The following is a 24,809-nucleotide window of genomic DNA, read 5'->3' on the forward strand; positions in this document are numbered from 1 at the left end:
ATAATGAAACTGTGCACTTTCTTTCATATTCGGCTATCCGATGATCTTGCAAAAATTATGTGGCACAACGGCCATTCAGAAGCCGTTGTGCCATCAGAAGATCGTTCTTTTCATTCAATCATAAAGCTCACAGGATTCTTCGGATCTCGTTATGTTTGGTTCATTGCACAGGCCAATATCTCTCCATGTAATTACCAGAATTCTTTAAATTAGGGCGAGCGAAGGTTGGGCTGTAAGTGGTGGCGCGAGACCCTTATTTGCTAACATTGCTTAAATAAGAAATTATTTATTTGCATTTGATGTCCCACTTGGATGTGCATTGAAAAATCTGCTATATAAGGCAGGCTTAAAATCAGCATTAACACGATAGCATTAAGGGCCCCGTGTCGCAGAAAATCTGGCGGCCGACGCTGAACGCCGGACGTCATTTCAGGAAACAGAATTTCGAACTACACATAACCAGTGCCTCTCTGTGGCGCAAGGAATTTCCTCAAGTAATTGAATGTCTCAAGCTAAAATAAGTAGAAAAATTGTCAAGTACGACTTAAGCACAACGTACAGACATGATAGCGTCGGAATGTAATCTGAATATACGAGAAAATATAAATATGTTATGCGATAACTGAACTAAACCTCCTTTCCATCGTTTATGCCATGTATAGACCTGCCACGGCGTCCGGCATTTGCGCGTACTGGTGCTCCACGAAATCGAACCTGTGACACGCACGTACTTCGCAGCGGCACTACTAGATGGCAGAACGTGCACAGTGGCAAGTGGAAGAGAGGAGCCCTATTTATGACTTATTCATACATTATTATGACATATTTCTTTGTGACATATATTTAGCCAGAAATTCATGATTAATGGAATGCCAATCGGCGTATAAGCAACCTATTAAAATGCACAGTACACAACCGACCACGGTTAACTTTCACAATTGCATTTCAGGCACACTACAGTGATTCATTGTTTGGCTCGCGCTATCTGTGTGTCCGGCACTTTCTTGCGGAAAAGAGGAGTTGGTGCGAGACGGTTTGGCGTAATAATGGCTTACAGAAGAACCCCATGGCGCAAGAGTGCAAATATTCAGAAGGTATACTTGCATTGACGCAATTTGTGAGTTGTTCAGCACCGCCAACTCGCGGACTTCACAGCCGAGTAGAGTGGTACTGAGCAGCAATTTTTCCGACACTGGAAAGAAGCAAAAAATGCGTTAATAGGCAGAAAAATGCAATCAGAAGCAACCAAGTGTAGCGAACAAAAATGCAACCTCTCCAACCAATCGCCATTCACGTCTGTTCTAATGCTACAGAAAACGTTGCCTAAGTGGGTATCTTTAATCAAGGTGCTATGTGCTTCCTGCAACGTGGAACCAACTTCATTGAGCTCTACAGAAGAGCTCCCAGTCAAGCGGAGAAATAATGTGTGAAATGAAGGACGTGAGGTATACTCATAGAGCAATTTAAAAATTGTAATTTCCTATAGAGATTTATCTGAAAAAAAATTGACTGTCCACGTACAATGTATAAATAAAAATGAGACAGTTGAAAAGGAAAGATGTGTCGAGAAGTTATCTCAATCACTGTGTGTAAACTACGAGATTTTCAGTTGATTACAAATATAATGTTATAGGTAGTCGTAAGGAACATGCTGCGTCTAAAAATAGCTGTTGTGGATGTCTTAGTATGCATCCTCTTTGGTAGTCTTGAAAAATCAATGATAACCTTTTTTGTTACAGTGGCCTTCTTCAAAAGTGAGAGGACGCCTAAGCTTCGCCTTTAAGAGTGGAACGCGATAGCATTCAAAGGTCCCTGACCGCTTCTCACGCTTGCCGGCAAGTGCAGCTTATGTAACCATAATGTTTTCCTGGAAACGCTGGCGGCGAACGCTATGCACAAAGGTGAGCTTTCTGATTATTTTGTTTTCCTTCCCCCTACCGCGGGGCCGCTGCTGCCGCGGATGCGTAAAACCCCTCAAGGTTCCAAAAGTTGTGCCACTTTTAGATCTTTCCGCCACCCCACTCTCCCCGGCGCATCCTCCTTGCCGACTCCTGTCGCCCCAGCTTCCGCTTCCCCACTGGCCAATCCCTGTCGCGTGGAAGCACGTATTGCGCTTTTGAATGTTTTTTTTTCGTTCCAGCGCGCCCCGATCGCCATTCTCGAATGATTGCGATGAAAGTGCTGTACGCGAAAACGATTTGATCGAGTTCGTTAGTGCACCAGATCAAATCGGTTAAGGACAAGAATTTCATTGTGATTCCGTGCTGCTGCACCTTTCCGGTTTGCTACCCTACACTGGGGAGGGGGGAAGGAAATAGAAACAGGAAGAAGAGAGAGAGTGAAGACTGAGTGCGTGTGGGCGGGAGACTATGCACAGGAAAACTATAAGCGGTTTCTTAAGCCGGTGCACTTCATGTATTGCACTAATGCACGATTCGCTTTTCGTGCCAGTGACGGGTGTGGCCACGTTGGGAGTATCTTTGACTCGGTGAACGGTCTTAAGTCCAGTCGGTGTAAAGTTTCCCGTCGAGAGAGGCGCTGTACATCGTGGCTGGGGCAGGTACACAATAGGTGCTCGATGGTCTCCTCATACCCACGGGAATCGCACATCGGTCTCTCGGCCATTCCCAAACGATATGAGTATGAGTTCGTGAACGCTACTCCCAGCCACAAGCGGTACAGCAAGGTTGCTTCGCCGCGGGAAAGGCTAGAAGGCAGTTGTAGCCGTAGCGTGGGGTCCAGTTTATATAATTGGCAATTGAAGGCACTTGAACTCCAGAGATCTTGCGACTTTTTGCGTGCATGTAGGCGAAGTTCCCTGGCAGCGTCCGACCACGCCAAAGGTATTGAACGCGTCTGGGTATCTTCGTGGGCAGACCGGGCAGCCTTGTCAGCTAGGTTGTTGCCGACGATGCCACAGTGAGCAGGAATCTATTGAAATATAATGGTGTGCCCTCTATACAAAGCATAGTGGTACACTTCCCTGATGTCAGATATCTGCTCGTAAGTTCTGTGACGTAATGCAGACTTGATACTGTGAAGGGCTGCCTTAGAGTCACAAAATACGACCCATTTCTCTGTTGGCTCTTTGGTGACGTACATCATAGCGGCATGGAGAGCTGCAAGTTCTGACGATGTAGATGTAGTCGTGTGCGACAATTTGAATTTAACTGTAACCTTCTTGGCTGGAACGACGAATGCGGCAGTTGAGCTGGTACGTGAGCTCGAACCATCGGTACATATAGGTATGCCGTCATGATACGTCTGGTGCAGTAATAGGAGCGTAAGTTGCTTCAGAGCCGGCGATTGATGACTGGACTGTTTTGTAATTCTAGGAATAGAAAAATTCACTTGAGGCTGTCGTAGGCACCACAGGGGAGATGAAGGGTTCGTCGCCGGTGTAAAATATGACGGTATGCACTCTTGATGAGAGTTAATCACTCTTGAAAAGGTCGTTTGAGGTCTCTAGGCTGGTAGGGAGGCCAAATCATGGTCGGGGATCCTTGACAGATGGCGCATGTACGCTCTGAGAGAGTCGACAGCTACGTGTGTCTGGATCATATGGTCCCCAGCGATGGCAATTGTTGCTGCTGTTGACGTGCACCGAGGCAGCCCTAAACACGTGCGTAGGGCTTGACCTTGTATGCTGTCCAAAGCGCGAAAGTTCGTGTTGCATGCAATTGACAACACTGGTAGACTGTAACGTAGGAGTCCGAGAAACAGTGCCCTGTAGAGCTGCATCATATAACGGACTAGTGTACCCCAGTTTTTCCCGCCCAGAAATTTAAAGACCTCAGCAATGGCAACTAATTTTTTTCTTTAGATAGACGCAGTGAGGGTTACGATGTCAATGACGTTGTCAATAGACAAGCGACCTCGACGAAAGGCCGTCATGGCGTCCGGATAGATGTTGAATCACTCTAGGTACCATTGCAAGCGAGCAACAGTCATTCTTTCCATCACTTTACCGACGCAGCTCGAAAGCGCAATCGGACGATATGATGAGAGCTCAAGCGCAGACTTTCCAGGTTTCAGAATAGGGATCAAGCGGCTTGATGTCCATTGTCTAGGAACGCGCCGTTCTACCAAGACTCATTGTAGTAATCGAGCAGCTCATCATGTGCTTCATATCCAAGGTGGCATAGGGCAGCATACGTCACGTCATCAGGTACTGGTGACGAAGAACGCCTGCAGGTCACCAACACAGCATCGAGCTCTTCGAGCGAAAAGGGCACGTTCATTTCTGGTAGACGTGCCTCAGGGATGTCATTCAATGCTGCGTCAGTAATTATGGCCATGAACCCAGCAACCCGCGCACCAAACTCTTCAGCCACTTGAAGTTCCGAGCGGAGTTGATAGAGGGCCAGAGCAGCAAAGGGCTTCCTTTGATGCGGAGATGAGCGAAGACCCCTAACCGTTCTCCATATGTGCGAGAGCGATTTTCGGGGATCAAGCGACTGACAGAAAATTTTACATCGCTGGTCTTCCAATTTATCCATACGACCCTGGACTTTTTTCTGTATGCGTCGTGAAGCTCTCAGATCCAAGACGTACTTCGTGCGTCTGTCGGCGTGCCGCACGCAGCCTCTCCAGTTCCATATCCAAGTCTGTTCGCCTTGCTGACCTTGTGAGCGAGCAGATGGATGTTTTCAATATCTCCGCGATTACATCTTCGATAATGTGTGAAAGGCCTTTCCGACATGCGTCATCCATATCCTCCCTAAACTTTGTCCAATCAACTGAACGCAAGATAGCAGAGGAGCGTTGCTCAACTCCTCTAATCTTTATGTATGTAGGAATATGGTCGCTTCCATGTGTTTCAATGTCCGTAAACCGGTGGACGCTTTAGGCAAAGCGCCGTGACACCAAAGTTAAGTCCAAGCAGCTACTATAGGTCGTCCCTCGCAAAAACGTAGGGCTGCCGTCATTCACACAGCACAAATCATGGCCGGATGCAAAGGAGGCGAGACTCCTGCCTTTGGAATCAATTGTAGTGCTTCCCCATAGCTGGTGATGCGCGTTGAAGTCACCTGTAATAAACCAGGGGCCATTGCTCATCAGTAATGTTTTCTCAAGTCGTTCGTCGTCAAACTGACCCGCTGGGGATATGTAGGCTCCAATTAGTGTAAATGACACATCCTTTTTTTGGATATTCAGGCAGACATATTGGTTGTCGTCATGAGGCTCTACCGCGTTAGGGACATATGTAAAGTCCGTGCGGATGTAGATCATTACTTTCGCGCTCGCACCGCATGTGGACGAGACGAAATATTCGTAACCGGACAGTCTGAGTGGAGTTGATGTATTTGGTTCGCAAATAACCAGTATGGGAAAGCGATTTGTAAAAATTAATTGACGAAAGTTTGCTATACGGGTTCTAGACCCCTAGCATTCCACTGAAAGATCGACGCACTTTTAACTTCAGTGCGGAAGGAGGGGACTATTGGTCGAGCTATGATGCTTAAACGATGCTAGCAAGCACTGGATTTAGTGCATCCAGTATTTGCAGAGCACTTCGAGCTGCTGGGGTTTGCAGCTAGTTAAGTATGATGCGCATTGTATTAAGTAGCGACTGCAGCATATCTGCCACTTGCCTGTCTTGGTCGCATAAATCACTGACAGTAGACGTCCGGGGTTGTCCAACAAAATTTTGATGTGATTCTGTCGGTGGATGCTGTCGTTTTGGTAGAGCCGGCCAAAATTATGCAGATGTGGTCTTCTCAGTGGCCTTGTTCTTCGCGGTCCTTTCCGCGGTATCTGGCCTGGGCGGCAGAGGAGGAGGTGGTGTTCTAGGAAGTGGCATGCGCGTCGCAGAGACAACACCCTTCCTTGAGGAGCGCCGGCGACGTGAACGTCGTTTCCTGATTTTATCGGCGGCTTCACGATGAGATGAATGATCTTTCGCCATCTCTTTCAAGATAGCCATTTCTTTCTTAATATGCGGGCATTTCTTCGATGAAGCTTCGTGTGACCCTCCGCAGTTTGCACACTTCATTAAAGTCGCGTCACATTTATCTGCAGCGTGGGGCTGGGGGCAACGGGCGCATGCTGCCTTATTTCCTCAGACGCTGCTCACGTGTCCCAGTTTCATGCACTTGCGGCACTGAAGAGGTTTCGCAATGAAAGGCCGCACTGCATGTCTGCAGTATCCCACCTTAACATGCCAGGGTATATATTTACCCTTGAATGCAATCTTCACGCAGCGTGAACTGCTTAGCCGTTTAACATCAACAATGACCTCATCATTGGCTGGCTTGATAAGAATTGACAAGTTTTTATTAAGGATAGTGACGTCTACGTCGTAGATAACGCCGGTGACTACGTCAGATCCCACAGGGATGTAAGAGCGCACCTGAATTCCATCGATGTCCGTTACGCTGCGTAGAGTGGTCAGAGCCGCCGCATGCTGGACATGAACCGCCAGTAGATTTTTTTCGGGTGTTGACTCGAATGTCTGATATTTCATTTGGTACCAGGGCTTCCAGTGACATCGACACAGATTGCTTGTTGAGTAGCTTCATGTTGACGGTGGGAAGCAAGAGCACAAATATGATGGTATTGGCGTCCGGCCTCTGGGTGTGTCTTGCTGTTTGCATGCTTGACGATGAGGACGTTCTGGTGTTTCTTCTCTTCGCTCTGCGGCTCTGCACAAGCTGGAAGTCGTCACCGGAAGTGTCCTCACTGCTGAGAGAGTAAACATGGGTGTCCTCGCTGTCGCTCTGCTGACCGATCGGCTTCCTGAAGGCGGCCGCCGCTGACGTCGCCGTCGCCGGTAGACGTGCGGGGTCGTCCCTTCCATCACGACTGAGCAGGGAGCCAGGACCAGCGGGTGTGTGTATTCCTCAAATAGTAATGAGCTTCCCTTTGAGGGAAGCTCATTACTTTTTGAAGCGAGATCAGGATGCCTTAGAACACGCACCTATAAAGGGAGATATAAGAAGGAAGAAGGAGCATGTGCTTGCTGCGGTAAGACTAGGGAAACGATGGAGCATGTTTCATTAGAATGTGAAGGTATCTGCCCATCAGTCGATTTAGGAATCACTGACCTCCTTGAAGCCCTTGGGTTCAGCGAGAGCACGGTGAAAGTAAACATGTCCGCAATAGCGATTAATCTACGGCAATTGGAAGATTGGTTGAAGAAAAGTAGGGAAACAACAAGCAATGTAGGCGCACACAAACTAAGTTCACAACAGGGGTTCAGGAAATTTGGTTATGGGAATCGATGGTGTTTCCTTCTTCTTTTTTCTCTTTTTTTACTTATATAGGACAGCAGGCAATATACTAACAAGAGCTTGGTGGCGAAACCCACTGCCACGTTCCAAACGGGACGCTCATAACATGCGTCCATGCACTTCATATAGGCGACCTTAGCGGCAGTTTCCACGGAGCTCAGTACTTGGCTCTTATATTTTGCGGACGCGTGTTGAGCGTAATACCATGCTTATAATACCTATACATATACAAATGCGTTGAACGAGGTAAAACGCACTACAGCTTCGCTGCTAGTCCTTCTTCACAGAGTGGAAGGGCTGATGTTTTTCTTTTTTAATTTATTGCGAGTCCGAGCATAAGCGCTGCTGCGCATGATTGCTGCTGACTCTGATTTCGTGTGAATGCAACTTGGACTCATTTCGGCTATTGAGTAAATTATATTCAGGGTGTCCCAACCAGCTTAAGCCAGAGGTTAAAAATATGCGAAGGTCACGTAGCTTGACAGAACCAAGGTCATGTTCACTCTACGTGATTACACAATTAGTCCTAATTAATTAATCGACTTCTCAAATAATATATTTAGATAAAAAGCATCAACGAGAAAATTGTAGAGCTACATGAAAAACTCCCGATACAGCTTTCTGGTGCTCAATACATGCTACATAAATGTGTTTTCGGAGCATGAATGAAGCTCGCGAATACACGTAAAGTGCCTCGAGAGGCCCAGTCACGTGACAATTTTGCGCGCTACTAAAAGCTACTTGAAAACTAAAAGTTCTTCTCGACTCGATAACATACCCGTTACTTTTCCTCGCCAATTTGCCGAGCCTTTCGCAAAGTACCCTGTCATCATATTTCATGCTTCCTTGTCGTATTCGAGTTTGCGGAAGGACTGGAGGACAGCCCGTGTGGTGACCATTTTTAAGAAAGGCGACCGACTACTTCTAGAAAACTACCGCCCATAACTCTCAGCATGGTTTCAGAAAGGGATATTCTACAGTAACACAACTAGTCACGGCATTCAGACTTTTGCTTCTTCTCTTGAAAAGAACAGCCACATTAATTTAATTTTTCTGCATTTTTGTAAAGCTCTCGATAAGTACCCCATTCAATCAATCAAACAATATTAATTGTCATTCTGTCAAAGTTACAGAAAGAAGAACTGTGACGAAAAGTTGTTCGTCAGAACAGCTTTTATATTTACGCTACACACACATATATATATATATATATATATATATATATATATATATATATATATATATATATTATAAAAACACTACGGCATACCATAACTAGTTTCTTCGATCGCTGAATACTTAGGCTATCGCGAGTAGTACGTGAATGCGGGTGGGCATCACTCAGCCTGTCCTCCAGTCTCATCTGGGGTGCCACACGGAACTGTATTGGCCCCTTTGTTGTTCCTCTTGTACGTGAATGACAGTGTTGATGTTGTAAAACCCAACATTCAAATAAGAATATTTGCAGATGATTGTGGCTTGTTTAAGGAAATTACCAACACTAGTGACCAAGATGATCTGAATGCTACTCTGAGTAAAATTTTCTATTGATGACACTCAATGGGGGATGACCTTCAGTGTTGAGAAAAGCGTTTTTCTTCCCATTGGATGCAAGAACTTATCTCTCTCGAATACCTATATCCTAGGCTCTTGTGGACTGAAACAAATTTCTAACTATTAATATTAAGTATCCCCCTTTGCAGCAACCTGTCCTGGAACCTTCAGGTGCAAAATATGTCTTTCTCTGCCTTCCGTAAACTGTGCATTCTCAAATACAAGCTTGAACACGCCCCATCCTCTGTTAAACTACTCGCTTGGTACTATTTAATTCAACCGAATCTCGAATACGCCTGTCTTATCTGGGATCCCTACAGTCAGTGTAACACAAAGAAACTTGAGCGAATGCAAACACAGGTTATCCGGTTTGTTTACAACACATTTTCGATATTAGGTCTAGCAGTATTCCTACACTTTAATCGCTTCGAAAAAAATTACCGCTCGACTTTCTTTCTCATTTACTTATTAAGAAAGTGGCACTCAACCCGCGAATGTATGAGAGTCCAATAATGACGAGACCTACTCGCCAACATCAACACGATGCTCGAACCCCTATTCTGGCCGAACCAACGCATTTAAATGCTCTTTCTTTCCACGCACCATTAATGGCAGGAAATATTGCCTTTATAAAAGTTGAGTTAGCTGTGGTCAATTTTTGTATGAGCATTATTACTGTATTATTGCAGAATTTTGTTGTATTAGCATTGTTTAACTAGTGACCTAATATTGTATTTTATTTACCCTGCATGAGCTTCGTGTCTGCAATATGTAATAAATAAACAAATACCATTAAAAATAATTGTTAGTTGGCTACCGCCTTCTCTTTAGAAACATAGCAAACATTGTACTGTGTGTATATTAATATATATTGCGTCTGTGCATGATGTTCACAGTGTAAATAAAAAAAAGAAATCTTAGAGAGAAATTAAGGATGAGGTAGCCCCACTAGTGCTTCTAATGCGCTTGTCCTCCTATTATCAGCATTTGCAGAAATAAAGCGAAAGTATGAATTAAGGGCCATGCACGTCCACGCTAACAATGATGTCTTGAGGCCATAATAAAATTTAAATAAAAGGTAGAGGCAACTCAAAACAAACCTCAAATGAGTGGGCTAACAGAACTATGGTACTGATATTTCGGAGGGGGGGGGGGCTGGGCCCCGGAGCTTCCCGGTAGTCAGCGCCTATGCGCTAAAGATAACAAGCCATTAACTGCGTGTCATTGTTCTAAAATGCCTCTAACTGTGTTGAGAAGAAGGCACCAAAAGGTCATCGTCGAACACTATGGTTGCGACAGTCGTCATTTTGGACGACCCCTTTCGAAGCCTGCTGAGCACCTGGTGTATACGTGCCTGCCTGGAGCATCCTGTGGATCTCGGGAGGTGAACATTGATCCGGTACACAGATGCCCATCCGGAGCCTGGTCGTGTAGAGTCCCCAGGACACGTCGAGGGTCTCCTTGATTACCTGTGCGTAAAGAACATCAATATAAGTGCAGAGTATAAACGAGTATTTGGTGTCGCTGCGATCGAACGTAGAGTTAGCGCTCAGAAAAATAAACTGGGGTACAATCTGCCTGCAGCAGCTGCGAAATCGACAATGGAGTACACCGGCTGACGTGACATGTTAAATGAGAACTAGAGGGGCAAACACTGTGCAATACGTGTATTTGTGTGGCACATAAAAGTGTGTCTCGTCATATCCGTGGCCACAGACCATAGTGGGGTGCAGTGGAAGGGGCTATTAGGTTTCATGATCCTGGCCGGATGAAGCCGCTGAAAGTATGTGCGAAGTAGGACAGGAAGGCCACGTTAGTTAAGACAAGTATTCAAGAGATGCAGAATTTCCTTGCAAAAGTGGTCTCGTTATTGCCACATCTCTAGGACGAATCGTATTGTCTTGACAAAAAGAAATATAAAAAGTTTCCGGCTGATTGCAAGCTTTTATCCAAGAATTTGCGGGTATTTTAAAGCTTTACTGCGTGCATAAATTGGTGTGCCCTCTATCGAGAGCATAGTGGTGCACTTCCCTGATGTCAGATATGTGCTCGTAAGTTCTGTGACGTAATGCAGACTTGATGCTGTGAAGGGCTGCCTTAGAGTCACAAAATACGACCCATTTCTCTGTTGGCTCTTTGGTGACGTACATCATAGCGGCATGGAGAGCTGCAAGTTCTGCCGATGTAGATGTAGTCGTGTGCGACAATTTGAATTTAACTGTAACCTTCTTGGCTGGAACGACTAATGCGGCAGTTGAGCTGGTACGTGAGGTCGAACCATCGGTACATATAGGTATGCCGTCATGATACGTCTGGTGCAGTAATAAGAGCGTAAGTTGCTTCAGAGCCGGCGATTGATGACTGGACTGTTTTGTAATTCCAGGAATAAAAAAATTCACTTGAGGCTGTCGTAGGTACCACAGGTTCGTAGGTTCGTCGCCGGTGTAAAATATGACGGTATGCACTCTTGATGAGAGTTAATCACTCTTGAAAAGGTCGCTTGAGGTCTCTAGGCTGGTAGGGAGGCCAAATGATGGTCGGGGATCCTTGACAGATGATCTCGTTATTGCCACATCTCTAGGACGAATCGTATTGTCTTTACAAAAAGAAATATAAAAAGTTTCCGGCTGATTGCAAGCTTTTATCCAAGAATTTGCGGGTACTTTAAAGCTTTACTGCGTGATAATGGTGTGCCCTCTATCCAGAGCATAGTGGCTTTAAATTTATTTTGGTTCATTGCACAAGTCTGTGTATAATGAAATAGTACATAACATTTCTACAAAGTGTGGATAAGAAAACGTGCCATGATAGTTCGCTCGAGCAGAGATTGCCAAAAATAAAGTGTTTAGAAAAACAAGGTTCAAGTTTCGAAACCTATGTGCCGATACAAAATCAAAGTCTGATAGGCCTAAAATCCACTAGACTCATAAATGCGGCCTACCATAGAAGTGAAAAAAGTGTGATGTTGCGCGATCTGCAACTCGCCTTCACTTTTCTTCGTGTCCCCTGTAGGTTGATGAGCCGCCTTCGTTTGGTGCATGTTCGTTCTCGAAGGACTTTCGTGCAAACAGTGCGCCTTGAACTTTGCCATGAGTCCAGAAATACTACGACGTTGTCCTAAATATGCCATATCGACAAGTCGGAGCTCCGAAAGGGGCACAGACGACTGTTGAAATGAAGCGCGCGCATTGTATACAAGCCAAATACGTAGACGCCGCGCAGTCCTCTAGTGACACTTTCGCCTGATTCGAAACCACGAATGACCACAGAACCATCCTATGAGCGCCTTATAGCTTCCAACACGAAATATAACAAATATAATAACCTAATAATATCATATAAAATAACAAATAAAATAAAACAATACCTATGCGCAGTAGTGTGTGACATGCGGCAGTAGTGTGTGCGAAATTGCGTGCTTTCTGTAATCTTAAGCTTTCGGTATCGGTTTCGAATGCACACAGAAGGTTGGGCATGATGACAAACATTTTATTGGGTTAATGTGGAAATCTGATTCTTTTTCTAACAATCTGAATCGAGAGATATCTGAATGTGATAAAGATAACTTTTTTTCGAAATGCATTTGCAAACAAACTACGAACATATAGGGCATGACGACACAGTATGTACCATGGGTTTAGAAAAGCATTATGCACTAAGCAACGTACACAGGAAAAGGCGGGATGGATCGCGCTTTTGATTTGCTGTGTATAAGCTGTTTACTACGCGCCAGTACAACGGATGCGTTCAACTTGTCCAGTCTTTCATCGTATATTACCAATGTCATTTTGTGGGCTAAGCGCTTTTCTGTCTTTTTTTTCCCTATGGCAGATTTACTCCCGCTTATGCCATCTCGGTTGTTGATTTCTTTTTCTGAAGACTACGTTCTTGCTTTTCATGGGCTCCTGGCTCATATGTAACTGAACACCAAGTGACTCCACGCGAAGGGTTTACAAGACGAACAGCTTCCTGGAGAAGGAAGTTCTACCTTTGAAAAATGCAGCACTGCCGTGGCGAGTGGACGTGTGTCACGTAGGCTCTGTCTTCCTGCAGTGATTTCTAGCGGCAAATGTTGTCGGATCGACAAGGGCTGGTTAAAATCTTCAATCGGAAATTGAGAGGACTCTGCGGACACCAGCGTTTTGTCCGTAAGCGGATTTTCCACCATTTGAGAGTCAAAAGTCCGTCCTGTGCCTAATTGGTATGGGCCGTGTTGGCTGTCCTTAATCCGAATGTATGATTGTCGGTCAGTGAGAAATTGCCTAATGTGGTTAAAGTTGTTTTGGCCGCAATCCGTTTGGGAAAGATGTGTTAGAGTAATTTCGTGCGTCAAATTGTCGAAGGCTCCCTTCAAATCCAAAGCGAGTACTACTTTTGTCATTGAGGGGATACTCGATCGGATCGACAATTTCTTGGTCAAGTTGAAGCAGGACATCCTGTGCGGATCGGTGTGGGCGGAACCTGAACATGGTGTCTGCGAAAACATTTTTGTTCTCCAGAAATTCAGACAGCCTGTCGCGCACCATCGTCTTCATTAATTTCCCCATACAAGAGGTATGGGAGATGGGGCGGAGGTTGTCTGTGTTTTTTTATTCAGATACCCTAAAGGCCCTTATGGGCATTACATAGGGGGGGGGGGTTACAACAGGATATGTCAAACACAATTAGGGGGGGAAGGCAATATAGAACACCGTGGTAAAGATCACCGAATACAACAAGAAAATATAAAAAGAAAAAAAGGAAAGAGAATTGCATACATGATGAAAACAACAACAACAACAACACTCCATACAAAGCATGTAGATACACTTACAATGCGTCAAAGGCATAAAATTCTGCTTTTACCCAACATGCGTAAAACTGCGCTTCAAATTACTAACAAATGAGTCATGATCACGTATACAAGCAATTTCTTTTGGCAGCTTATTCCAGTGATGAATAGCTAGAAAGAGCGGTGATTGTCGCAGGAGATTCGTACGTGCAAACATGGGACGCACTTTGAAGGGGTGGTCGAGGCGGGGAAAAATTTTTTGTGGGGGTTTGATATGGGATGCTGTAAAGGATGACGGGGTATGATACAATCTGTGGAAGTGGGAAAGCAGTGCTAACAGTCGTCGTGTTTCTAGAGACGGTAATTGGAGGGACTCTTTGATAGCCGTGATGCTGGATGTTCTAGAGTATGTTTTAGTGAAGAAGCGTGCTGCTTTATTTTGTAAAGATTCCAGCTTGTTTATTAGGTAAGTCTGGTTTGGATTCCATATTATGGAAGCGTATTCAATCTTTGAGCGAACTAGAGCTGTGTAGGCTAGTAATTTAGTTGACTCATTTGCTAAATACAAATTTCGCCTAATGAATCCAAGTGTTTTATTTGCTTTCGAAATTATTTCATCAATGTGATCATTCCATGTAAGGTTAGAAGTTAAATGGACTCCCAAATATTTTAATGTAGACACATTCTCTATGCATATGCTGTTCATAAAATATGAACTTAAGTGAACGTTACTGGCTCTGCTAAATGTCATTGTTTTAGTTTTAGAAACATTAATTTCCATTTGCCATTGCTCGCACCAAAGTGAAATTTTGTTTAGGTCGGCCTGTAAAATATTAGTGTCTTCAGAGGTGATAATTTGTCTGTAAAGAACGCAGTCATCTGCAAACAATCGAACTGTTGAGGTCAGGTTGTTACTGATGTCATTAATGTAAATTAAGAATAAGATTGGGCCAAGTACGGATCCCTGAGGAACGCCAGATTTAACTTGTGCTAAAGCGGAAAAGTGATCATTTACGGAAACAAATTGGTAGCGATTGGTTAAAAAACTTGAGATCCAATTTATAATTTTACCATGTATGTTAAGCCGGCTAAGTTTCATAATTAAGCGAGAATGGGGAACTTTATCGAATGCTTTCTTGAAGTCAATAAATATGGCATCGATTTTTATGGAATCGTGAACAGCTTGATGAAGATCAGTTATAAGTTCAAAAAGCTGTGTTTCACAAGAGCGTCCTTTCTGAAATCCATGTTGATTGTTAGAAAAGAAGTTATGTTCAGATAAATATTTCATAACTGCGGAAGATATGATATGCTCAAGTAATTTACATGGAATACTAGTCAAGGATATAGGTCTATAGTTTGAGGGCATTGATCGGTCACCTGATTTATAAATGGGAGTGATACGACCGACCTTCCAGTCATCTGGTACAATTCCTGTATCTATTGATTGCTGGAAAAGGGCGGCTAATACGGGAGATATTATAGGTTTAGTCATTTTAAGCATTTTTGTGCAGATGCCGTCTGGACCTGGCGCTGAGTTATTCGAAAGTCGATCGATGGCCGATTCTATTCCCTCTGGTGTAATTATGAGATCATTCATAGATGAGTTAATTGAAGGAAACGTAAGGTCAGGTGGAATTGGATTTTCGTTTGTGAATACAGAGCTGAAAAACGAGTTTAATTCAGTCGCAGCTTCAGATGGTGAGAGTAGCTCACCGTTATTAATGATTGGTATAGTGGATTGAGAAGAGTGTTTAGGGTTAATTACTTTCCAAAACTTTTTCGGATTGTTCATTATCATGCTGACGATGTCACCGTTAAAAAACTTGTCTTTAGATGCTTCAATTTCAGCTTTACATTTATTTGATTGTTCTCGGTATCGCTGCCAATCACCATCCGAGTGGGACAACTTAGCTTTAGAGTAAAGGCGTTTCTTTTTATTTATTGCTCTCTTTACTTGGGACGTGAACCATGTGCTCTGTGTTGATGACGTTATTCTAATTTTGGGAACGTGCTTTTGTTTCAGTTCAATAAGCTTTCTTCGGATAGCGAGCCAGTTATCATTTGTATTGCGATAAGCCATGGTTTCCAAGAACCACACAGAAAAATATGACAGGTCTGTAAGAATCGCGTCGATGTTTGCACGGGAGTAATCGTAAATAGATTTCGTTGCCTTTTCTGGTTTACTACTTTGTAATTGGTATTCACAGTGTACTACGTTGTGGTCGCTAATACATTCAAGGACGTGAACAAGCATATTTTCCGGTTCGGTTGTGAGAACTAGATCTAGAATAGCGTTTCCACGTGTTGGTTTGCAAACTATTTGATGCAGATCAAATGAACAAAGAACATCGAGAAATTCCTTGCATTCGCTCTTCCTTGCGCAACCTAGGGGCGTACACGTCTGCCAATTTATTGTGGCGTAGTTGAAATCGCCAGCAAGGATTATAGGTGAAGTTGGATACTTGTCTTGGATTAAAGTTAGGGAATGATTAAGACTCTCGATGAATTCAGAAGTAGCATCAGGCGGACGGTAACAGACCCCGACTGCGCAAGTCACAGAGGGACAGACCTGAAGTGAAATCCACAAAATTTCAATATTTGACTGCGTGTCAACAACGCGAGCACATAGATTAGATTTCACGGCAGCTACAACACCGCCTCCCCGTGCGCCCACCCTATCATTTCTAAATATAGTAAAGTTCCTAGAGAGCGACAGCTCGTTGTCCCCAATATCGGGTGTAAGCCAAGTTTCTGTCCCAAGAACAATATCTACAGAACAAGCCTCAATAAATGCACATAGCTGGTCCTGTTTGTGAAACATGCTTCGAAAGTTGCACAGCAGGAGTGACAATGAATCACCTTGATTAGCATGACTGTGTCAATCATTCTGGTTAGTTTCGTCCCCTCGTGCGCCAACAGTAGGTTGCTCATTCAGCCGACATACTTCGGCTTCATTGCGCGTTGAAAGACAGGTTACTTTGCTTTGTGATGAATCAAAGGTGTAACATTTGTTTCCAAGAAGAAGTTTATCGTAGACCACAGTATATTTTTCGTTAGGCTTACGCACATCGCGAGCGAAATCTCTGAGTTTTTTCCTGATGAGCTGCATTCGGGCCGAGAAATCTTCTTCAATCCACACGCGTGGCTTCTGCAGGTCTTTCAATTTGGAAGCATTTCTTAAAATTATGCTCTTGTCTTTAAAACTCAGGAATTTCACGACAATTGGTCGGATGTGACCTGCTTTAGGTCGACCTATTCTGTGGGCTCGCTCTATTTCGCCTGCATTGAAGCCTAGCTTAGTTAACACAAACTGGTTGATGATGCGTTCAGTGTCAACCCATGTTTCTTTTGGTTCTTCCGGGATTCCCTTAAATATTAGGTTATTTCTGCGCATACGGTTATTTAGGTCATCAACAACCAGATTGGCCTGCTCCAACTGTTTAGTTTCTATGGTTTTCAGCTGCTCCTGCGATTCCTGAACGACTGAGTTAACGGTGGTGACGTCATGACACAGGTTATCAACTGCTTTTAGTCGCTCTTCGACACCACTGAGTCGCCTTTTGATGTCAGTGACGCTCGTTTGAATATCCTTTAGCTTGTTTGAAGTGTCTTTCTGAAATTTTTCGTTTGACAACGTTAACTCTTTAACAAGCGCGAGAACTTGGTCCACCTTATCCGGGCCTGGGTTGGTCTCTACGTCGCCAGCGCAGAGTATCAAATGAGCAATACAAAACAAAACCAAGGAACAGCGTCCACCCATGCGCCAGCAACTAGTAGCCAAGGCAGGCCTAAGCCATATTGGCGAACAACCACTGGCAAAATGGCCATGCGCTACAAAGCGGCCTATCCGCGCACGGTAAGTACACAGATCAATGCCCATGGTGAATCAAACGACACTCGGGATTTGCAGCCTAAAGAGTAACGAAGTTGAAGAAGCTCTCGTCACAACCCACTCACCTATGATACATGAAACAATAATGCGTGAGCTGCGAACAGTCGGCTGCAAATCCCGTTCGGTGCTTGTGGACGATCCCTTTTGTAGGCGACTGAGTGGAGGGCGCTGCGTGCGATGTCAGCCGCTTCTGCGTGGGTTGGGGCGCAGATCGCCTGCGCGATGGAAGTCGATCAGGCTGTAGCCACGAGGCAGCTCGGCAGGTGGTCCGATGACCAGCTATCGGCTTGGAGCGCCACAATCTTCGTGTCGTCACTTGGTCGCTTGCTTCTCGAAATTGTCAGAACCTATGATACATGAAACAATAATGCGTGAGCTGCGAACAGTCGGCTGCAAATCCCGTTCGGTGCTTGTGGACGATCCCTTTTGTAGGCGACTGAGTGGAGGGCGCTGCGTGCGATGTCAGCCGCTTCTGCGTGGGTTGGGGCGCAGATCGCCTGCGCGATGGAAGTCGATCAGGCTGTAGCCACGAGGCAGCTCGGCAGGTGGTCCGATGACCAGCTATCGGCTTGGAGCGCCACAATCTTCGTGTCGTCACTTGGTCGCTTGCTTCTCGAAATTGTCAGAACCTATGATACATGAAACAATAATGCGTGAGCTGCGAACAGTCGGCTGCAAATCCAGCTTTGGGAATCAAGGTGACCACAGCGGTCTTCAAATCAATTGGGAGGGGTGTCTCCCCGATCCCAATGGAGTTGATGTAAGCGAGGAGTGTGGAGTAGGCAGAGTCGGGAAGGTTGGCAAGTAATTTGACTGTGATTTTGTCCCGTCCCGGTGCCGTTCCTCGCTTCATTTATTCTAGGCCCGCCTTCAGGTCGTGTAGCTGGAACAGTTGGTCCATGTCCGCGTTCTCGGAACCTGCATACGAGTACGCCGGCCCTCAGGGGTCCTGCTGAGTACAGAAGTATTGATCTCGGAGTTTACATGCCAATTTTGAAGTGTCTCCATCGAAGCTGTGAATGGTTCGTTGGAGATGTTTTTGTGTTTCTGCTCGACTTTGGGTGGGGTCGATTAGAGCGCGGAGGAGGTGCCACGTACTCCGACTTGGCATTTGTCGCGTGGCCGTGTTGCATCGGTCCACCCTGTCAGAGTGAGCGAGCTGGGTCGCGGACTCTGCCGCTCGTTGGGTGAGCTCGGCGATGCGAATTTCGACTTTCCGATTGTGTTTTTGCCGGCGCCATGGGCGGACAAGGCTGTGCCAGGCCTCCCAGAGGTAAAGGAGATGGTTGTCTACCTCCGGTGTCACCTCTGAGAGTTGTACTTGGGTTTCCGTGGAGCAAATGGTGGAAACCGATTGCTGGGATTGGATATCGTAAACTTTGCTCCTGAATGGGGGTCGAGTTGGTGTAGGCTTGTCGGAATTTGGTCCAATCGGGAGAATTTTCCTGTGCCAAAGGTCTTGCCAATGGATGGGTGCGAATAGTTGTATTGAGTATGCAGTGGTCGCTATCGAAGGTTTCCTCGGTGTTGACGCAGTCTACATACTGAATGCTTTTGGTGAGGATAAGGTCCGGACACGTGTCCCGGGTCACGGAGTTACCAACGCGAGTTGGGTGGGCACGGTCGGTGTGGAGAGTAAGGCCCAGCGTGTACATAAGTTTCCCCACATTACGTCCACGTTTCCCTTCACGCGCCTGTCCCCAAAGTGTGCTGGGGGCGTTTAAATTGCCAACGATCACCAGGGGCTCCGAGCCCGCAGCCTTTAAGGGGTGGCTAAAAAGGTCTGCGAAAGTGATGTTGGCTAGTCTTGGGGAACAATAAATGTTGAGAACGTGTAGTGGGGGGTCTTGTTTTCGTAGAAGAAGAAGAGTCACCATCACGTACGAGAATTCTGTTTTGAGGTCGAGGTTAACGGAGTTGGCCGTGTAATTTTTATGCACGTAGATACAAGAAAGTGGGCCCTGCTGAAACATGGTGTAATTTGTAAGTGTGACGCCACTCCCTGGCTCCTGGAGGGCTACCACAGCAGGAAGGTGCTCGAATGTTGTGAGGAAAAATCATAGGTTGGGCCGCTAAGCGTGGGCCTTGAAACCTCTGGCTTCCACTGGGTAATTAGGGTAGGGATGGCAAATTTTTATCAGGGAAATTTCCTGAGTTTAGGGGTGCTTGCCATGATCGGTAAGGTTGGTAGGGGATCGCGAAGGTGATGCTCCTGGGCCAGCACTCACAGGGAGGGAAGCATCCTCCATTCCGGAGAGAGAGCAACTGTCTTCGTCATCGAAATCGAGTTGTCGTCGGAACATTTTGCGGTACCGGCCGGACACGTCTTTAATTGGGCCTGCTCGCCGGGTGGGGCGAGAGGTTTACGCGATTTGTTGAGTTATGAGAGAGGGAATGGCCTCTACCAGTTTGTCGATCGCGGCATTCATGGTCGCGGAGATTTCGATTTCAAGAGTGTTAATCCGACTGTCCATACGGGCCTTGAGGGCGTTGATCCGGGGCATTCATACGAGCCTAGAGAGCGGCTACCACGCTAGGTTCCTCCGCCGGCGCTTCTGTCTTACTTTCCATTACTTTTACTGCGGCGGTAGAGAGGGGTTGCGTCAATGTTGCTTCTAGTGCTGTAATTTTCTTTAGCAGCATCTCATTTTGTGCCTGGAGAGCCGCGTTTTATTCACTATAACAACATGGTGGTGCCCGTTCAACCCTATAACCGTAAGATCGCGGCCTGCAGCAAGTGTGGTGCCATCGGCCATAGGATGGACGCATGGCCAAACCTGAGACAGGACACTTGCGGCCTGTGCGGGCAACATATTCCACACGTGGAGGGGGTGCGGGCCCCTCAGGAATGTGTGCCCAAGTGTTCAGTGTGCGATGGTGGACACGCCACAAACTCCCGCGAGTGTACTGCAATGTTCCAACACAAGATGGCCGCCCAAACGGGCGGCAAAACCAAAATGGCGGCCAAGAAAGAACGCCGCCACCTTGAGCTTCCCGTCGAGTCACCGCACCCGGACGTCACCCAGACCAGCAAGCTAGCTTCCTTGCCGGAGGAGCCGGGAAGCAGCCGACGACTCCACCGGCACGACACGGCGAGGCCGGGGCCAGGGCCAACGCCGTGAAAAACGGAAAACAGGTGAGCGGCGCGGGCAGGGCTGCTTCCTCCTCCCCTGCATACACTCCTTTCGCTCTCAGACGCGGGGCTCCATGGACCTTACACGCGAGCACGCATGTTCGAAGTACTCTGTCTGTTGCGTTCTTTTATTTTTCAGGTTGCTTCCAGCGCTGTGCATAGTACATCGACTGCACTTGAAGGAAGCAGTGGCCGGTCCCAGGCGAAATGAATTATAGAGGGCCCCAGATGATAACACACGCAAAACTGGTGCTAAGCCTAACGGGTTGTCGCGACGGCCGTCTCTCTATTGAAGCTCGATGACTTGCAAGTAGTTGCCTCTCAAGAGAATACCTTCAATATAGGGACTTTTAGAGTTGCCGTGACACAAATGGAAAGCTTCTTATGTCTTATTAGATTACGTCTAATCATCGTTCAGAATTCACAATCCAAATTGTCTTGGCCGTAATAGCTACATCCAAATCTTGCGACTCCCTATTGCAAAACGTTCGGGACAACACTAAAGATTTGATGACAATTAAGGCGGAAATGTCGATTGTTTTCCCTCCGTACGTTTATTCACTTATTTGTAGAGTATCTGCAGAGAATTCAAAAACAAGCCAGAAAATTAAGAACCCAATTAGTTACTTGCATGGGCCAGACAGACTTGCCGTACACATTGTTAGCTGCAAAAAGTCAGCGGTTGATATGTCGATAATAGATCGACCGAATATAATTGCGACGTTATCGGAATCACAACATATGGAAATGTACTGATCGATTTGGCCGTGCCCCATGAATATGAAACCTACCAGAAGCAACCACACAGGCTTACCTGGGTGAAGCCTCTCGGCATTCCCAACAGCAAGCATAATTTTATCGTAAGTGCCTTTAATTGAGTTATCCAGCGAAATGAATTGAGGCCCTCCTTTTCGTGGCAGCCTTTTGATGTCGTTGGAAAGGCTGGGAGGTCAACCAGACGTTACCATAAACTGGGGAAAACGGGGAATAGAAAGAGGCAGGAAGTGATTGCTGTGTGTACAGCGAAGTGTACTTGTTGTGTGGCGGTTCACTGCATATCACGAACACGCAAACACACGAACATAAAGAAAAAAAAGTACTTCGAAACAAAACATTCAGTGTGCATGCGCACTTCGTCCCTTCCTATTTTGGCTTGCCTATGATGTGAAGGACCGACTTAAAGGGTTTCAGGACAACTCGTGCGATCGGGATTAGTCATAACCAAAGGTAAAAAATACATGCCTGTAAAAAGAAAGTCTCACATATGGGATCCGTGTCTCTGATTTGTGAACGAGATTGCCGTATCGAAGCTAAAACGTACTAAATATTTTTGATTTGCGCAATTTCAAGGGTCTATAAAAAGTCATGAAGATTACCGCGAGATATCGTGCCACTAGGGCAGCAAATGAAACAAATGTAGCTACATTTATAGGTGATGAATTTATGTCAAACAATAAATCTCAGCAGTAACACACCCCCCAGGACTGTATAAAATTTCAATTCAAATCACACGTCTCTATAAATAGTTGGTTGGACGTAAAATAAAATTTTATATTTGAGCTTTAGACTAACAGATTCAGTTATGCTGTTCTGACTAACCTAAAGCTGCATAAATATTACGCGACTGGAGAAGGTAAATGCGCAAAACACCACAGTTTTGTCTTACAGCATTGTAATGATACCTCAGACACGATCTTTCGAGGCAGCGGATGCAACAAAATGGTTTCTTTTGATCACAGAAACTGGAAGATATGCAAAAACGAGACGCCGATGGCATCTATGAAGTGGCTTTTCGTGGAGGCCTTACTGCTTTGTCATCGAAATAAATTCAATTGAATTGAAATAATCTAGAATGAGAATGAAAGAGCACAACGCTACGAGCACACAACGAGAGCACACAACTAGTAACATGATAATTAATAACATGCGCAAAAATGAGACACCAATTCAGAAATGGCCCGGGTAGTCAAAACTATTAGGATATGACGTAATATTTCAGCAGAAACCCACAAGGTGGAGTGAAGTGGAAACTGAGACATCCACCCAATCGTCGCAATTCGCTGCAACTTGAGGGTTTCCGTAGAACTATTACGTCAAATTCTTGCCTTTGCTTCAAGCTGTTGATAGGTTCGACTGCGCCCTGCCGTCTGCTAGCCGCCGCCTGGTTAGCTCAGATGGTAGAGCGGATGCTCCAGAAAGGCGATGCTCCCGGGTTCGAGCCACGAACCAGAAAAATTTTTTGTTCAACTGCGAGGCTCTTCTTTAGAGGTACCCGTATGGGTTTCCTTTGTAGCAATTTCTACGATTGGGTGCATGTCTCATTTTTCCCTTATTAACTATTAGGATATGATTGTGTCATGAAAAAGAAGTGGTAAAGTAAAAAAAGAAAGAGGACGGCAGTCTCAAAAGAGATAAAATGTTGTAAATATAGCTAGTAAGTAAAAAAGGGAGGGAGAGAAAGGTACCTCCCTGTACATTGACCCGTTTGTTAAGCGTGAGGGAAAGTGCATGGCACAGGCAGAGCAGTTTTACTGCCTATGCTAACATGTACGAAGTCCTAAGAAAATCTAGGCCTTATACGCTGATAAAATTAACTAATTGTAGCTGGCACTTGACACGAACAACACTTGAATATTTTCTACGTTGTCCGTAATATATTTTCACAATAAAATACCCTTTACAGATATTCTTACGGCTAATATATTATTAGTGTTTCAGCTCATTTGAAGCTATGTTTACGTATATATGCGGTGCGTAGCGTTATCTTTTCTCGCTTTTCAAAAAAAGGTGGACAAATTTGAAACAAATGTGCTTTCAGGTTTGCGACTTTCGCAATGGAACTTTCAAACACGCAGTGATCGAAGTAAATACGCTGCAAGAGCAAAGCCGTCCATTGTTGTGGCCATTCTTCGGAGCGGTTATAAATGTCGGCCACTAGATTCCCCCTAGCGCTGATGTTGCTATCTCGCTCAGTTTTCCTTCAGCGTGAAAGCAATTAAATAAATGCGGGCGTTGAAAACGCGCGCTGGGGCAAGGGGCGGCGGCAATGCCTCTTGTCCGTTCTGCGCATGACTGAGACGGTAGATCACAGGAGTGCTGCCGTGGTTCGTGAGTTCGCGCTCCTTTGTTTTTAAATGCGTAAGCATTCGTGCACTTACTCAACGGGAAAACGGTCCATCCTTCCGTCCACCAATAACGATGATTGCTTGCAAGATAGAGCCCGCAGCCGCAAGCAACTTTACCTTCTTGCTTCCTGTTGCTTCAACGCGAACGAAGCTGCGAAAATCCCGCGTTCATGGAGCTCTAAGCACACGTTACACTCGGCTGGTGTCACAGATAACTTTCAATATACGGGCCCCTGCCTCTCTCTTAAACGTGAAGTAAGCGGTGAACACAGAGCTCAGCAAGCTTTCTGCAGTCGGCACTATCTGTCGGCATCGCAGATCGCGTTCAATATACGGTCCGCGCGGCCGTGCCATTTGTAGCCGCCAGTGGAGTACGTTTTGTCACGGTTTATAATAATTCGACAAGGATGGATAAGGCGCTAAAGAGCGACAACGACTTATAATGATCGGAACGCCATCACCGCACCTGGCGCCGCCACCGGCTGTACTTAGCTAGCCTTGTCGATGCACCTTGCGCCGCCGTCTACACCAGTTCGTGTCGCCGCAGCTCTGTCGTTTTTACTGGCCGGATAAAGTTTCACAACACTGGCAAAGACACCGGGCTGCGTGCGGATTACTAAGTGGCACAATCCCTATGCACACTTAGACAACTTTCAGAAGACTTACTGCGTGATTTCTTTTCTTTTTTTTTGTGGTTTCGTTGGCTTTTCTGAAACGATGAAGAAACAGCTATACACACGATGGCGTGCCGCAAGCAACAAGAGCTGCTGTTTTCATATGGGTTCGGAAAGATAGCATTCACATAGGGGGTGCATTATTTAAGAACTACAATGTACGGTATTTCTTTTTACAATTTCTCCAATACAGAAGAATACAAAGTTGCACGAGGCTCCGTTAGGTGACTTCCAAGAAAATACTTCTTGTTTCCAGCGCATATAAGAGGTTTCACTTAACAAAATAGTGACACGTGGACTTCTTTGTCTTTTTTGTGCGATTGCTTTTAACCGTCTAACAAGGGTTCTTGCTCAGCGCGGGACGCGTCCACACGTAAAGGATGTTCCTCGAATGTTGTCGATAGTTCTTTTACCTGTTTGTTGTC

General features: G+C 45.6%; 1 protein-coding gene across 1 annotated transcript in view; it reads right to left on the reverse strand.

Annotated features, from left to right (window-relative positions):
* Positions 1-24,809, reverse strand: part of LOC142566832 (nose resistant to fluoxetine protein 6-like) — a 339,215-nt gene that overhangs the window by 166,979 nt on the left and 147,427 nt on the right. Inside the window, exons 3-4 of the mRNA XM_075677724.1 lie at positions 10,141-10,255; positions 1,105-1,192 (exon numbers count right to left, since the gene is read on the reverse strand). Coding sequence (XP_075533839.1) covers positions 1,105-1,192; positions 10,141-10,255 — 203 coding nt within the window. The remainder of the gene's footprint in view (positions 1-1,104; positions 1,193-10,140; positions 10,256-24,809) is intronic.

This window comes from Dermacentor variabilis, unplaced genomic scaffold (genome assembly GCF_050947875.1).
Source record: "Dermacentor variabilis isolate Ectoservices unplaced genomic scaffold, ASM5094787v1 scaffold_13, whole genome shotgun sequence".
NCBI classification, from domain to species: domain Eukaryota; kingdom Metazoa; phylum Arthropoda; class Arachnida; order Ixodida; family Ixodidae; genus Dermacentor; species Dermacentor variabilis.